General features: G+C 43.7%; 1 protein-coding gene across 9 annotated transcripts in view; it reads left to right on the top strand.

Annotated features, from left to right (window-relative positions):
* The window catches only part of hydin (HYDIN axonemal central pair apparatus protein), a 981,559-nt gene that overhangs the window by 317,945 nt on the left and 649,866 nt on the right, over positions 1 to 13,748 (top strand). For all 9 annotated transcript variants that reach the window (XM_072279252.1, XM_072279251.1, XM_072279249.1 and 6 more), the window contains one exon: positions 5,501 to 5,601. In XM_072279252.1, coding sequence (XP_072135353.1) covers positions 5,501 to 5,601 — 101 coding nt within the window. The remainder of the gene's footprint in view (positions 1 to 5,500; positions 5,602 to 13,748) is intronic.

Below are 13,748 nucleotides of genomic sequence, written 5' to 3'. Positions count from 1 at the left end.
AAGTGGTGTTGCCACAAAAACCTTGCACTCAATCTTCGTAAGATCTAAGAATTGATTGCGGACTTTAGAAAGGGGAAGTTGAGGGAACCCACACCAGTCCTCATTAAGGGTGAGCAGTGTCAAGCTCCTATGTGCCAACATCTCTGAAGGTCTATTCTGGTAACAACATATTGATACAATTAATAATTAAACGACACATGACAGCAGCTTTATTTCATTAGAAGTTTGAGGAGACTTTGTGTGTCACCAAAGACTCGCAGATTCCTACAGATAAGCATGGAGAACATTTTAACATGGAGAGCATTTTAAACTGATGGCATCACCATCTGGTATGGAGGGGCCACAGCACAGGATCGGAAAATGCTGCAGTAATTTGTAAACTCAGACAGCTCCATCATGGGCACTAGCCTTCCCAGTATTGAGGACATTTTCAAAAGGCAATGCCTGAGAAAGTCGGCTTCCATCATTAAGGACCCCATCATCCCAGGACGTGCCCTCTTCTCATTACTACCAGAAAGGAGAAGGCACAGGAGCCCGAAGACACACACTCAACATTTTATGAATAGCTTCTTCCCTCCATGAGCACATTTCTGAATGGACAATGAACCCATGGACACTATGTCAATATTTTATTTCTTTTTTTGCTCTCTTTTTTCACTACTATTTAACTATACATACACACACACACACACACACACATATTGTACTATGCAAATGTCTTAGGCACTTACATATAGATAGTATGCCTAAGAAATTTACACACTACTGGAATAATTTTACGTATTGCACTGTAGTGCTGCCGCAAAAAAAAAAAATTCATGGCATATGTGAGTAATGATAAACTTGATTATGAATTGGGTTTCTATTATGGACTGAGAGTGAGAAGGGGAAAGGAGAGCAGAATCATGGTTGGATAGGGGGGAAGGGGGAGGGGAGGGAGCAGGACGCACCAAAGATACATTCTATAATGATTAATAAACCAATTGTTTTGAATCAAGTGACATAGAAACATAGAAAACCTACAGCCCAATACAGGCCCTTTGGCCCAGAAAGTTGTGCCGAACATATCCCTACCTTAGAAATTACTAGGGTTACTCATAGCCCTCTATTTTCCTAAGCTCCATGCACCTATCCAAAAGTCTCTTAAAAGACCCTATCATATCCGCCTCCACCACAGTTGCTGGCAGCCCATTCCACGCACTCACCACTCTCTGCATAAAAAAAACTTACATCTGACATCTCCTCTGTACCTACTCCCCAGCACCTTAAACCTGTGCCCTCTTGTGGCAACCATTTCAGCCCTGGGAAAAAGCCTCTGACTATCCACACGATCAATGCCCCTCGTCATCTTATACACCTCTGGCAGGTCACCTCTCATCCTCTATCGCTCCAGGGAGAAAAGGCCGAGTTCACTCAACCTGCTTTCATAAGGCATGCTCCCCAATCCAGGCAACATCCTCGTAAATCTCCTCTACACCATTTCTATGGTTTCCACATCCTTCCTGCAGTGAGGCGACCAGAACTGAGCACAGTACTCCAAGTGGGGTCTGACCAGGGTCCTATGTAGCTGCAGCATTACCTCTCGGCTTCTAAATTCAATTGCGCAATTGATGAAGGCCAATACACCATATGCCTTCTTAACCACAGAGTCAACTTGCGCAGCAGCTTTGAGCATCCTATGGACTCGGACCCCAATATCCCTCTGACTCTCCACTCTGCCAAGAGCCTTACCATTACAATATTCTGCCATCATAGTTGACCTACCAAAATGAACCACTTCACACTTATCTGGGTTGAACTCCATCTGCCACTTCTCAGTCCAGTTTTGCATCCTATCAATGTCCCGCTGTAACCTCTGACAGCCCTCCACACTATCCACAATACCTCCAACCTTTGTGTCATCAGCAAATTTACTAACCCATCCCTCCACTTCCTCATCCAGATCATTTATAAAAATCACGAAGAGTAAGGGTCCCAGAACAGATCCCTGAGGCATACCACTGGTCACTGACCTCCATGCAGAATATGACCCGTGTACAACCACTCTTTGCCTTCTGTGGGCAAGCTAGTTCTGGATCCACAAAGCAATGTCCCCTTGGATCCAATGTCTCCTTATTTTCTCAATAAGCCTTGCATGGGGTACCTTATCAAATGCCTTGCTGAAATCCATATACACTACATCTACTGCTCTTCCTTCATCGATGTGTTTAGTCACATTCTCAAAAAATTCAATCAGGTTCATAAGGCACGACCTGCCCTTGACAAAGCCATGCTGACTATTCCTAATCATATTATACCTCTTCAAATGTTCATAAATCCTGTCTCTCAGGATCTTCTCCATCAACTTACCAACCACTGAAGTAAGACTCACTGGTCTATAATTTCCTGGGCTATCTCTACTCCTTTTCTTGAATAAAGGAATAACATCTGCAACCCTCCAATCCTCCGGAACATCTCCCATCCCCATTGATGATGCAAAGATCATCTCCAGAGGCTCAGCAATCTCCTTCCTCACCTCCCACAGTAGCCTGGAGTACATCTCATCCGGTCCCGGCGACTTATCCAACTTGATGCTTTCCAAAAGCTCCAGCACATCCTCTTCCTTAATATCTTCATGCTCAAGCTTTTCAGTCCACTGCAAGTCATCACTACAATCACCAAGATCCTTTTCCATAGTGAATAATGAAGTAAAGTATTCATTAAGTACCTCTGCTATTTCCTCCGGTTCCATACACACTTCCCCATTTTCACACTTGATTGGTCCTATTCTTTCACGTTTTATCCTCTTGCTCTTCACATACTTTTAGAATGCCGTGGGGTTTTCCTTAATCCTGCCCGTCAAGACCTTCTCATGGTCCCTTCTGGCTCTCCTAATTTCCTTCTTAAACTCCTTCCTGTTAGCCTTATAATCTTCTAGATCTCTAACATTACCTAGCTCTCTGAACCTTTTGTAAACTTTTCTTTTCTTCTTGACTAGATTTATTACAGCCTTTGTACACCACAGTTCCTGTATCCTACCATAACTTCCCTGTCTCATTGGAACATATCTATCTAGAACTTCAAACAACTATCCCCTGAACATTTGCCACATTTCTTCCATACTTTTTCATGAGAACATCTGTTCCCATTTTAAGCTTCCAATTTCCTGCCTGATAGCGTCATAATTCCCCTTACTCCAATTAAACACTTTTCTAACTTGTCTGTTCCTATCTCTCTCCAATGCTATTGTAAAGGAGATAGAATTATGATCACTATCTCCAAAATGCTCTCCCACTGAGAGATCTGACACCTGACCAGGTTCATTTCCCAATACCAAATTAAGTACAGTCTCTCCTCTTGTAGGTTTATCTACATATTGTGTCAAGAGACCTTCTTGAACACACCTAACAAACTCCACCCCATCTAAACCCCCTGCTCCAGGGAGGTGCCAATCGATATTTGGGAAATTAAAATCTCCCATCATGGCAACTCTGTTAGTATTACACCTTTCCCTATCTGTTCCTCAATATCCCTGTTACTATTGCATGGCCTATAAAAAACACCCAGTAAAGTCATTGACCCCTTCCTGTTCCTAACCTCTAGCCACAGAAACTCCGTAGACAATCCCTCCATGATGTCCACCTTTTCTGCAGCCGTGACACTATCTTTGATCAACAATGCCATGCCCCCACCTCTTTTGCTTCCCTCCCTGTCCTTTCTGAAACATCTAAAACCCGGCACTTGAAGTAACCATTCCTGTCCCTGAGCCATTCAAGTCTCTGTAATGGCCACCACATCATAGCTCCAAGTACTGATCCACGCTCTAAGCTCATCCGCGTTGTTCACAATACTCCTTGCGTTAAAATAGACACATCTCAAACTATCGGTCTGAGTGCGTCCCCTCTCTATCACCTGCCTAACCTCCCTCACACACTGTCTCCAAGCTTTCTCTATTTGTGAGCCAACTGCCTCTTCCCCAGTCTCTTCAGTTCAGCTCCCACCCCCCCAACAATTCTAGTTTAAACTTTTCCCAGTAGCCTTAGCAAACCTCCCCACCAGGATATTGGTCCCTCTGGGATTCAAGTGCAACCCGTCCTTTTTGTACAGGTCACACTCTGCCCAAAAGAGGTCAGGGTAATCCAGAAATCTGAATCCCTGCCCCCCGCTCCAATCCCTCAGCCACAAATTTATCCTCCACCTCATTCTATTCCTATACTCACTGTCACGTGGCACAGGTAGTAATCCCGAGATTACTACCTTTGCGGTCCTGCTTCTCAACTTCCTTCCTAACTCCCTGTAGTCTGTTTTCAGGACCTCTTCCCTTTTCCTACCTATGTCATTAGTACCAATATGTACCACAACCTCTGGCTGTTCTCTCTCCCACTACAGGATAACGTGGACGTGATCTGAAACATCCCAGACCCTGGCTCCTGGGAGGCAAACTGCCATCTGAGTTTCTTTCCTGCGTCCACAGAATCGCCTGTCTGACCCCCTAACTATAGAGTCCCCTATCACTACTGCCTTCCTCTTCCTTTCCCTACCCTTTTGAGCCACAGGGCCAGACTCTGTGCCAGAGGCACAGCCACTCTTGCTTCCCCCAGGAAGGCTGTTCCCCCACCCCCCAACAGTACTCCACAGTACTTATTGTTAAGGGGTACAGACACCGGGGTACTCTCTGGTACCTGACTCTTCCTCTTCCCTCTCCTGACTGTTACCCACCTGTCTGTCTCCCCTGGCCCCACTGAGACCACCTGCCTATAACTCCTTTCTACCACCTCCTCACATTGTCTGGTGAGTGCTTCTGACACTCTCTCTCTGCCACCTGTCCCACACCCATCCCATGGTTCTCCACCCTTGCTATTCCCAACATCCTTTACTCCTGCAAGATTTACAAACTCATTCTTCACTCCACATTGACAAATATTGTACTGTGCAGAAGTCTTAGGCACCCTAGCTATATATATATGTGTAATTTATTCTACATTATGTATTGCAATTTGCTGCTGCAATAAAAGAACATACTTTATGACAAATGCCAATGATGTTAAATCTGATTCTGATTCCGTGAGTAATTAGTTTAGTAAATATAACTACAACCTTCTCCAAATCGTGTCCAGAAGGACTTGGGGCAGCATGGTAGCTTAGTGGTTAGCACAGTGCTTTACAGTTCAGGCGATACTAGTTCAATTCCCTCCAATGTAAGGAGTTTGTTCGTTTTCCCATGACCTCGTGGGTTTCCTCCGGTTTCCCCCCCACAGTCCAAAGATGTACTGGTTGGTAGGTTAATTGGTCATTGTAAATTGTCCCGTGGTAAGACTGGGAATAACTTCGGGGACTGCTGGGTGGCGTGGCTCGGAGGGCTGGAGGGGCCTATTCCGTGCTCTATGCCATTAAATAAATAAATACGTAGATAGATACAAATTACTCCAAGTTTGTTCTCAGAGCAAACCAGAACTGTTGAGTCTATTTTCTACAAGTTGACAGGTATTTCTCATTCTGATCTTTTAATTTTTTGTCCTAGGTAACTTTGTGCTCCAACACTGTACAGAAGTATGAGTCAGCCCTGGTTGTGGACATCGAGCAAGTTGGCCAAGAAGTATTAGCGATTCCTGTCTCAGCACGGTAACCCCCCTTTTCAATGATGTGGATGTCATGGTGTGTAGATGTCAATTCGCTTTGCTGAGTAGTGTAATGAACTTGTTTGCAGATAGCCACCAAAGCCACCAAGTAGAGCAAAGGTAGCTTTGCTGTACACATTCCAGAAATTGTGGTGGGGATAAGCTCCTACTACAGAGTAAATGCTGCCAGTGGTGTGTGTCTCAAATAGCCTCTGACAACCAAGTCCAGCTCCTGGCCATCACGTGTGGCTTAGCTACTAAGCCCGGCATAGCTGTTTCTACGGACAGGAGAAGGAGCAAAGCTGGGTTACTGGAATCCTAAAACCAGTCACTTCGGGCAGATGGGGCTCGTCAGCCGTGGTTGGCAGCTCATCTAGGAGAAGGAAAACTCTGATCCCAAACCTCCACTGCCTTGATGCTGTATGCACTCATGGGGAAGGCTTCAAGTGTAAACCCCAAAGAAAAATCTGGAGTTGGAGTCTCTAAGGCAGTCCTACATTGAATTCAACACTGATTGGAAACTCCTACAGCAATGTTGGTGCCAAGGGGTATCGGTCTTTGCTGTTCCTTTGGATTCATTTACTGCATGGAGCGGGGGAGCCGCTATATAGGGAACAACTTGCTCTCTGTATCGTACTGCCCTGGCTTGTGTATCATGTAGACAGCTGGGGTCAGAATATCCATGGCTGACCCCAACCAATGGAGGGCCTCAAGGTGCTATTTAACTTTGTTTACAAAGTAAAATCAAGTTGGAATATGAACTAGGAAAGGAGAGGAACAAAAGTACTATTACAAATTTTAAAAGTTTGTGGTTCACAATGCCAGCTATCTTCTGAGAGATGCTTAACTATGTACCCCTATGTGCCCATGAAAAATAGCGAGAAACCGTGTTCCATGTTCATTTTACAGTGGATTGAGTGTAGAATATCATTACCTTCCGAGTTGTCTTAAAACCAGGCCTAGGAATTGGATGAGAGTGAAAAGGTTGGGCAGTGGAGAGACTTTGGGGGAGAGATAAAGAGAATTTGAGGGAAGTGTGGAGGAGATTTTGGGAGAAGGGTGGCATAATTTTGAGGGAAAGGTGGGAGTGATTTTTTGGGGGAACGGTGAGATACTGGATCATCATGAACTTAACAGCAGAGGTGGATCTGAATAATGGTGTAAGAAAAAGTTCTGTCCCGTTCTACCCTCGCCCCCATCTATCATTGGAGACATGAGGAAGACGAAAATTGAGTTTTGAAACATGATGGGCAGTGTGCCAATGTTTATTTGCCTGTATGAACAATCATTACTGGTGCATCTCAAAGTTCTGTGCTTTGCCCACTGCTCTACCCTCTCTACACCCACATCTCTGTGGCTAGGCACAGCTCAGATACCATCTGTGAATTTGTGGATGATAAACTATTGTTGGCAGGATTTCAGATAGTGACAAGGAGGCATGTAGGAGTGGCTGAGTGGTGTCACAACAACTTTGCAATCAATTTTAGAATCAGAATTAGGTTCAATATCTCATGAAATTTGTTGCTTTCTGGCATTAGTACATTGCCATATATATTAATACAAAAACTATAAGACCATAAAATATAGGAGCAGAATCAGGCCATTTGGACATTTGAGTCTGCTCCGCCATTTCATCGTGGCTCTGAATCAATCAACCTCTGCCTTAAATATACCCAAAAACATCCTCCACAGCTGCCTGTGGCAAAGAATTTCACTGTCTGGCTAAAGAAATTCCACCTCATCTTCACTCTAAAAGGCCGCCCTCTATTTTGAGGCAGTGTCCTCTGACCTTAGACTCTCCCAGCCAGGAAACATCCTCTCCACATCCGCTCTATCAAGACCTTTCACCATTCAAAAGGTTTCAATGAGGTCACCCTTAATTCTTTTGAATCCTAGTGAATACAAGCCCAGAGCCATCAGACACTCTTCATCTGACAAGCCATTGAATCCTGGAATTATTTTTGTGAACCTTCTTTAAGTCCTCTTTGACAGAATATAATATTAATGATAAGACTCTTGGCAGTGTGGAGGATCTGAGAGATCTTGGGGTCCATGTCCATAGGACACTCAAAGCTGCTGCGCAGGTTGACTGTATTGAGAAGGTGTATGGTGTGTTGGCCTTCATCAACCATGGGATTGAGTTCAAGAGCCGTGAGGTAATGTTACAATTATATAAGACCTTGGTCAGACCTCACTTGGAGTACTGTGTTCAGTTCTGGTCACCTCACTTCAGGAAGGATGGAGATACTATAGAGAGAGTTCAGAGTAGATTTACAAGTATGTTGCCTTGTTCAGATGGTGTACCTTATGAGAATAGATTGAGTGAACTGGGCCTTTTCTCCTTGAAGTGACGGAGGATGAGAGGTGACCTGATAGAGGTGTATAAGATGATTGGGGCATTAATTGTATGGATAGTCAAAGGCTTTTTCCCAGGGCTGAAATGGCTAACACGAGGGGGTTGGAATAGGTACCGAGGGGATGTCAGGGGTAAGCTTTTCACACAGAGAGTGGCGGGTGTGTAGAATGCACTGCCGGCGGTGGTGGTGGAAGTGGACATAATAGGGTCTTTTAAGAGCCTCTTAGATAGGTACATGGAGCTTAGAAAAATAGAGGGATATACGTTAGGGAAATTTTAGGCAGTTTCTAGAGTAGGGTACATGGTCGGTACAATATTGTGGGCCGTGGGGCTGTAATGTGCTTTAGATTTCTATGTTGAATCCTTTCCAGTTTACCACATCCTTTCTAAGATAAGGAGCCCAAACCTGCTCACAATACTACAAGTGAGGGTTCTCCAGTGCTTTATAAAATCTCAACATTACCTGCCTATATTCTAGTCCTCTTCAAATGAATGCTAACATCACATTTGCCTTCCTCTACATGGAATCAATCTGCAAATTAACCTTTAGTGAATCCTGCAGAAGGACTCTCAAGTCCCTTTGCACCTCAGTTTTTTGTATTTCCTCTCAGTTTAGAAAATAGTCAACCGTTTCATTTGTTCTACCAAAGTGCATAACTCTACATATCCTAATAGTGTTTTCCATCTACCTTCTTTGCCCATTCTCCTGATCTGACTAAGTCCTTTTGTAGCCTCTCTACTTCTTCAAAAGTACCTACCCCTCTACCTATCTTCATATCATCAGCAAACTTTGCAATAAAGCCATCAATTCCATCATCCATGCAAACACGAAGAAATCTGCAGATGCTGGAAATTCAAGCAACACATGCAAAGTGCTGGTGAACGCAGCAGGCCAGACAGCATCCATAGGAAGAAGCACAGTCGACATTTCGGGCCGAGACCCTTTGTCAGGACAAATCATTGACATATAAATAAAGTATAAAGAATTAGTCCCAACACAGACCGCTGTGGAACACCACTAGTCATTGGTTGCCAATCAAAAAAGTCTCCCTTTATTCCCATTCTTTGCCTCCTGCCAATCAGTCATTGCTTTATCCATGCTAGAATATTGCTTGTAATATATTGTAGCTTGTAATACTTCGTAGCTTGTTAAGCAGTCTCATATGTGACACCTTATCAAATGCCTTCCGAAAATCCAAGTACACAACATCAATTGATTCTCCTTTGTCTATCCTGCTTGTTATTTCTTCAAAGAATTCCAACAGATTTGTTAGGCAAGATTATCCCTTATGAAAACCATGCTTACTATTGTCTATTTTATCATGTTCCCTCAAGTACCCTGAGAACTCATCCTTAATAATCGACTTCAACATCTTCCCAACCACTGAGGTCAGACTAGCTGGTTTATAGCTTTCTTTCTTCTGCCTTTCTCTCTTCTTGAAGAGTGGAATGACATTTGCAATTTTCCAGTCTTCCGGGACCATTCCAGAAATAGGTACCAGTGATTCTTGAAATATCATTACTAATACCTCCACAGTCTTTTCAGCCACCTCTTTCAGAACCCAGGCGTGTACACCATCTGGTCCAGGTGACTCATCTACCTTCTGATCTTTCAGTTTCCCAAGGACCTTCTCTCTAGGAATAGTAACCTCACACAGTTCATAACTTCTGACACCTGGAACTTCCACCATACTGCTAGTTTCTTCTAGAGTGAAGTCTGATGCAAAATACAAATTTTGCTTATCTTCTATTTTCTTGTCCATTACTACCTCTCCAGCATTGTTTTCCAGTGGTCTGATATCCACTTTTGCCTCTCTTTTATAGTTTGTATCTGAAGAAACCTTTGGTATCCTTTTTAATATTAGCTTACTTTCATATTCCATCTTTACCTTCTTAATGACTTTTTAATTGCATTCTTTTGGTTTTGAAAAGCTTCCCAACCCTCAAACTTTCCACTAATTTTTGCCCTATTTTATGCCTGCTCTTTGGCTTTTATGTTGACTTTGACTTCTCTTGTTAGTCACAGTTGTGTCATCTTGTCTTTAGAATACTCCTTCCACTTTGGGATGTAATTGCTTCCAGAAATTCCAGCCATTGCTGCTGTGCCGTCATCTCTGCCAGTGTTCTTTCTCAATCAATTCTGGCCAACTCCTCTCTCATGCCTCTGTAACTCCCTTTACTCCACTGTAATACTGATACATGTGACTTTAGCTTCTTATCGTACTTCAGGGTGAATTTGATCATATTATGATCACTTGCCCTTAAGGTTTCTTTTTCCTGAAGTTGTCTAATCAATTCTTGTTCATTGCACAGCACCCAGTCCAGAATAACTGATCCCCTAACGGGCACAACCATGAGCTGCTCTAAAAAGCCATCTCATAGGCATTCTGGAAATTCACCTCATCGAATCCAGCACCAATCTGATTTTTCCAATCTACTTGCATACTGAAGTCCCCCATGACTATTGTAACATTGCCCTTTTGGTAAACATTTTCTATCTCCCACTGTAATTTATAGGCCACATCCTTACTACTGTTTGGGGGTCTGTATACAAATCCCATCAGGGTCTTTTTACCCTTGCAGTTCCTTAGCTCTGTCCACAATGATTCAACACCCTTCAACCCTATATCTCTATATTGATTTGATTTCATCTTTTAGCAGCAGAGCAACATGGTCCCCGTTGCCTTCCTGCCTGTCCTTTCGATACGATGTGTACCCTTGGATATTGTGATCCCAGGTATAATCCTTTAGCCACCTTGGCTGAACAGATGAGCACTTCTAATAATAGACTAAGACAACTGTGCTGCTTTAAGAGCGCAATATGAGGTCATTCTTACCCTCGGCCATTAGGCTCTGTAATGAGTCAGCCTATAGCCGGGAAGTGATGACATCCTCCTGTTTGTGGTAACGTATTTTTTATTCTTTCTACTTCTTTTCTAACATCTATGTCTATGCACTTGTAATGCTACTGTGACTCAGTAATTTCCTTTGGGATCAATAAAGAATCTATCTACTAACAAGATAAGAGCTTATGATATTACATAATAATATGGATAGAAGATTGGCTGACTGGCAGGAAGCTAAGAGTGGAAATAAAGTGGGGCTTTTTCTGTTTGTCTGGTGGTGACGAGAGTTGTTTTGCAGTAGTCAGTGTTTGAACTGCTTCTTTTCACGGTATATGTTAATTATTTGGATGTTGAAATTGATGGCTTTGTGGCCAGGTTTGCAGATGATACGAAAAGATAGCTGGAAGGAAGCAAGGAGAATGCAGAAGGACTTAGATACGTTAGGAGAATGGTCAAGGAAATGGCAGATGGAATATGGTGTAGGGAAGTGTATGGTCATGCACTTTGGTAGAAGGAATAAAGGCATGGTATATTTTCTAAATGGGAAGAAAATTAAAAAATGAGAGTACAATGGACTTGGGTGTCCTTGTGCAGGGTTCTGTAAAGGTTAAATTATAAATTGGCTCAGTGGTAAGGAAGGCAAATGGAATGTTAGCATTTGTTTTGTCAGGACTAGAATATGAGCAAAGATGAGATGCAAAGGCTTTAAAAAGCATTGGTCAGACCTTATTTAGAGTTTTGTGGATAGTTTTGGACCCCTGATCGCAGGTATTGGTGAGGGTCCTGAAGAGATTCATGACAATGTTTTCAGGAATAAAACGTTAATATATGAGGAACACTTAATGGCTCTGGGCCTGTGCTCACTAGAGTTAAGAAAAATGAGGTGAATTCTTCTTGAAGCCTATCAAATGTTAAAAGGCCAAGATAGAATGGATGTGGACAGGAAGGTTCCTATAGTGGTTGAGTCCAGGACCAGAGGGTACTGCCTTAGAACAGAGGGTCATCTATTTAGAACAGAGATGAGAAGGAAATTCTTTAGCCAGAGGGTGGTGAATTAGTGGAATTCATTGCCACAGATGGCTGTGGAGGCCGTGTCATTGAGTATATTTAAAGCAGATGTTGATATGTTATTGCTTAGTCTTGGTTTTGGCCTAATTCTGCTGCTATGTGTTATGGTCTAATGGTCTTCTACTAAATGATGATGCAACCCATTAGAATGCTCTCCACGGTATATCTGTAGACATTTTCAAGTGTCTTTGGTGTCATACCATGTCTCCTTCGTACTCCTAATGAAATACAGCCACTGTTGTGCATTCTTTGTAATTGCATCAATATGTTGGGCCCAGGATAGATTTTCAGAGATGTTCAGAGACTTTAAACTGCTCACCATTTCCACTGCTGATCCTTCGAAGAAGATTGGTGTGTTGCCACAGCCACAGATTCGACAGCTCAGTTGATATGGCAATCGCACTTGTGAATATGCATGTGTTAGCTAGTTATTATTTCATTGTGATAGTACTTAACTCCATATTTGTTGTCATAGTGCTTGTTGAGACTTGGACACAGCACAGCAATGCTTCGCTGCCTGTTTTGCATTCGGCCTTGCCTGTCGAGTCAACTGACTCTGAAGACTAGCGGTATTTGTTTTATATTTTAGTTGTTCTTTTCAGCCGTAGTGTAGGCTTCATTTTTTTCATTTGAGAGTTTTAGGTAGTGGCTCTATTTGGCCCAGTGCTTATTGTTTTCTTTCCCCTTTAAGACTGTTCGCATTAATGTCTGTGAATTATCGACCCGCTTCGGTGTCTCTCATTCCGCACTTGGGCCTTATCCAAACCTAATGACAGCAAGTCTCAACCACACAAAGATGGACACAGCAGAGAGAGAGAAGCTGACCTTGGCCGTGAGATTCATTGGTCAGGTAGCTGACAAGCTACAGGGAATGGAATCTGTTCTTTGTGAAGTTAGGAAGGAAAATGAGGCAGATAATCTCGTGCGGACAAGCCCAGTCTCACTTGGAGGAACAGGTGTCGTCCTTCACCACAACTGTTCAACAGCTCACCGCAGGCAATTGGATTCAGGTGTCTGCGATGTCCGCATTCACGGCCGCCATCCATGAACTTACTGTGAACAGCCAGCATCAGCTGATGTCCATTAACGTTCTCGCCAATACAATCCAGCAGCCTCAGGCCGCCTCAGTTCCACTCCCAGCATCTCGCAGGTCCTTCTTTTCTGCTGCCCCCACAATCTTTGCTACTAATACTCCCGCTCTCACACCCGGATCAGAGCTGACTCCCGCATTCGGGCCCCCACAGACACCCGCGTCCATACAGGAACTGATTATTCTACATCCAGGCAGATATTCTGGTGATCCCGATGGCTGCAAGAATTTTATTACCCAATGCGAGCTGACATTCCAAGCCCAGCCTGCTCGTTTTGGTGATGATGCGCAAAAACTGGTATACATGGTCGATCTTCTTGATGCCCTCCACTCAGCTTGTTCAACGCTTTACCCCACAGCCCAGTCGTTCCGACATTTTGGGGTGGAGTAAAGGAGGGTTTTTGATCTTCCAGAACGAGGTCAGGAGGTTGTGCCAAGGCAGAGGAACGGTGAGAGCCTATGCAGTTAAATTCCGTACCCTTGCAGTAGAGATGGGTTGGAATGAGAGATCTCTCATCACTGCCTTCCAGCGTGGACTGAACGCAGGGATTCAGCTTGCGATCACCGTCCGGGACGAGCAGGATAGTCTGGATGATCTGATTAATCTGGCTATTCGAGTTGACAACTGGGTGACTGAGTGGCGCAGGGAATGAATGTTTCAAACTTCCTCCGTGGCGCCTGATCACCATCTTTCCTCACCCTTTCCCCCTCCTTCACCACCCAGCACCCAACCCAGGGACATGGAGGAGCCTATGAAAGTGGGGCACATGTGCCTGTCTCAGGAGGAATGA

The sequence above is a fragment of the Mobula birostris genome, chromosome 15, assembly GCF_030028105.1.
Source record: "Mobula birostris isolate sMobBir1 chromosome 15, sMobBir1.hap1, whole genome shotgun sequence".
NCBI lineage: Eukaryota > Metazoa > Chordata > Chondrichthyes > Myliobatiformes > Myliobatidae > Mobula > Mobula birostris.
The sequence above is the reverse complement of the archived record's forward strand: the minus strand, read 5'-3'. Positions and strand labels throughout refer to the sequence as shown.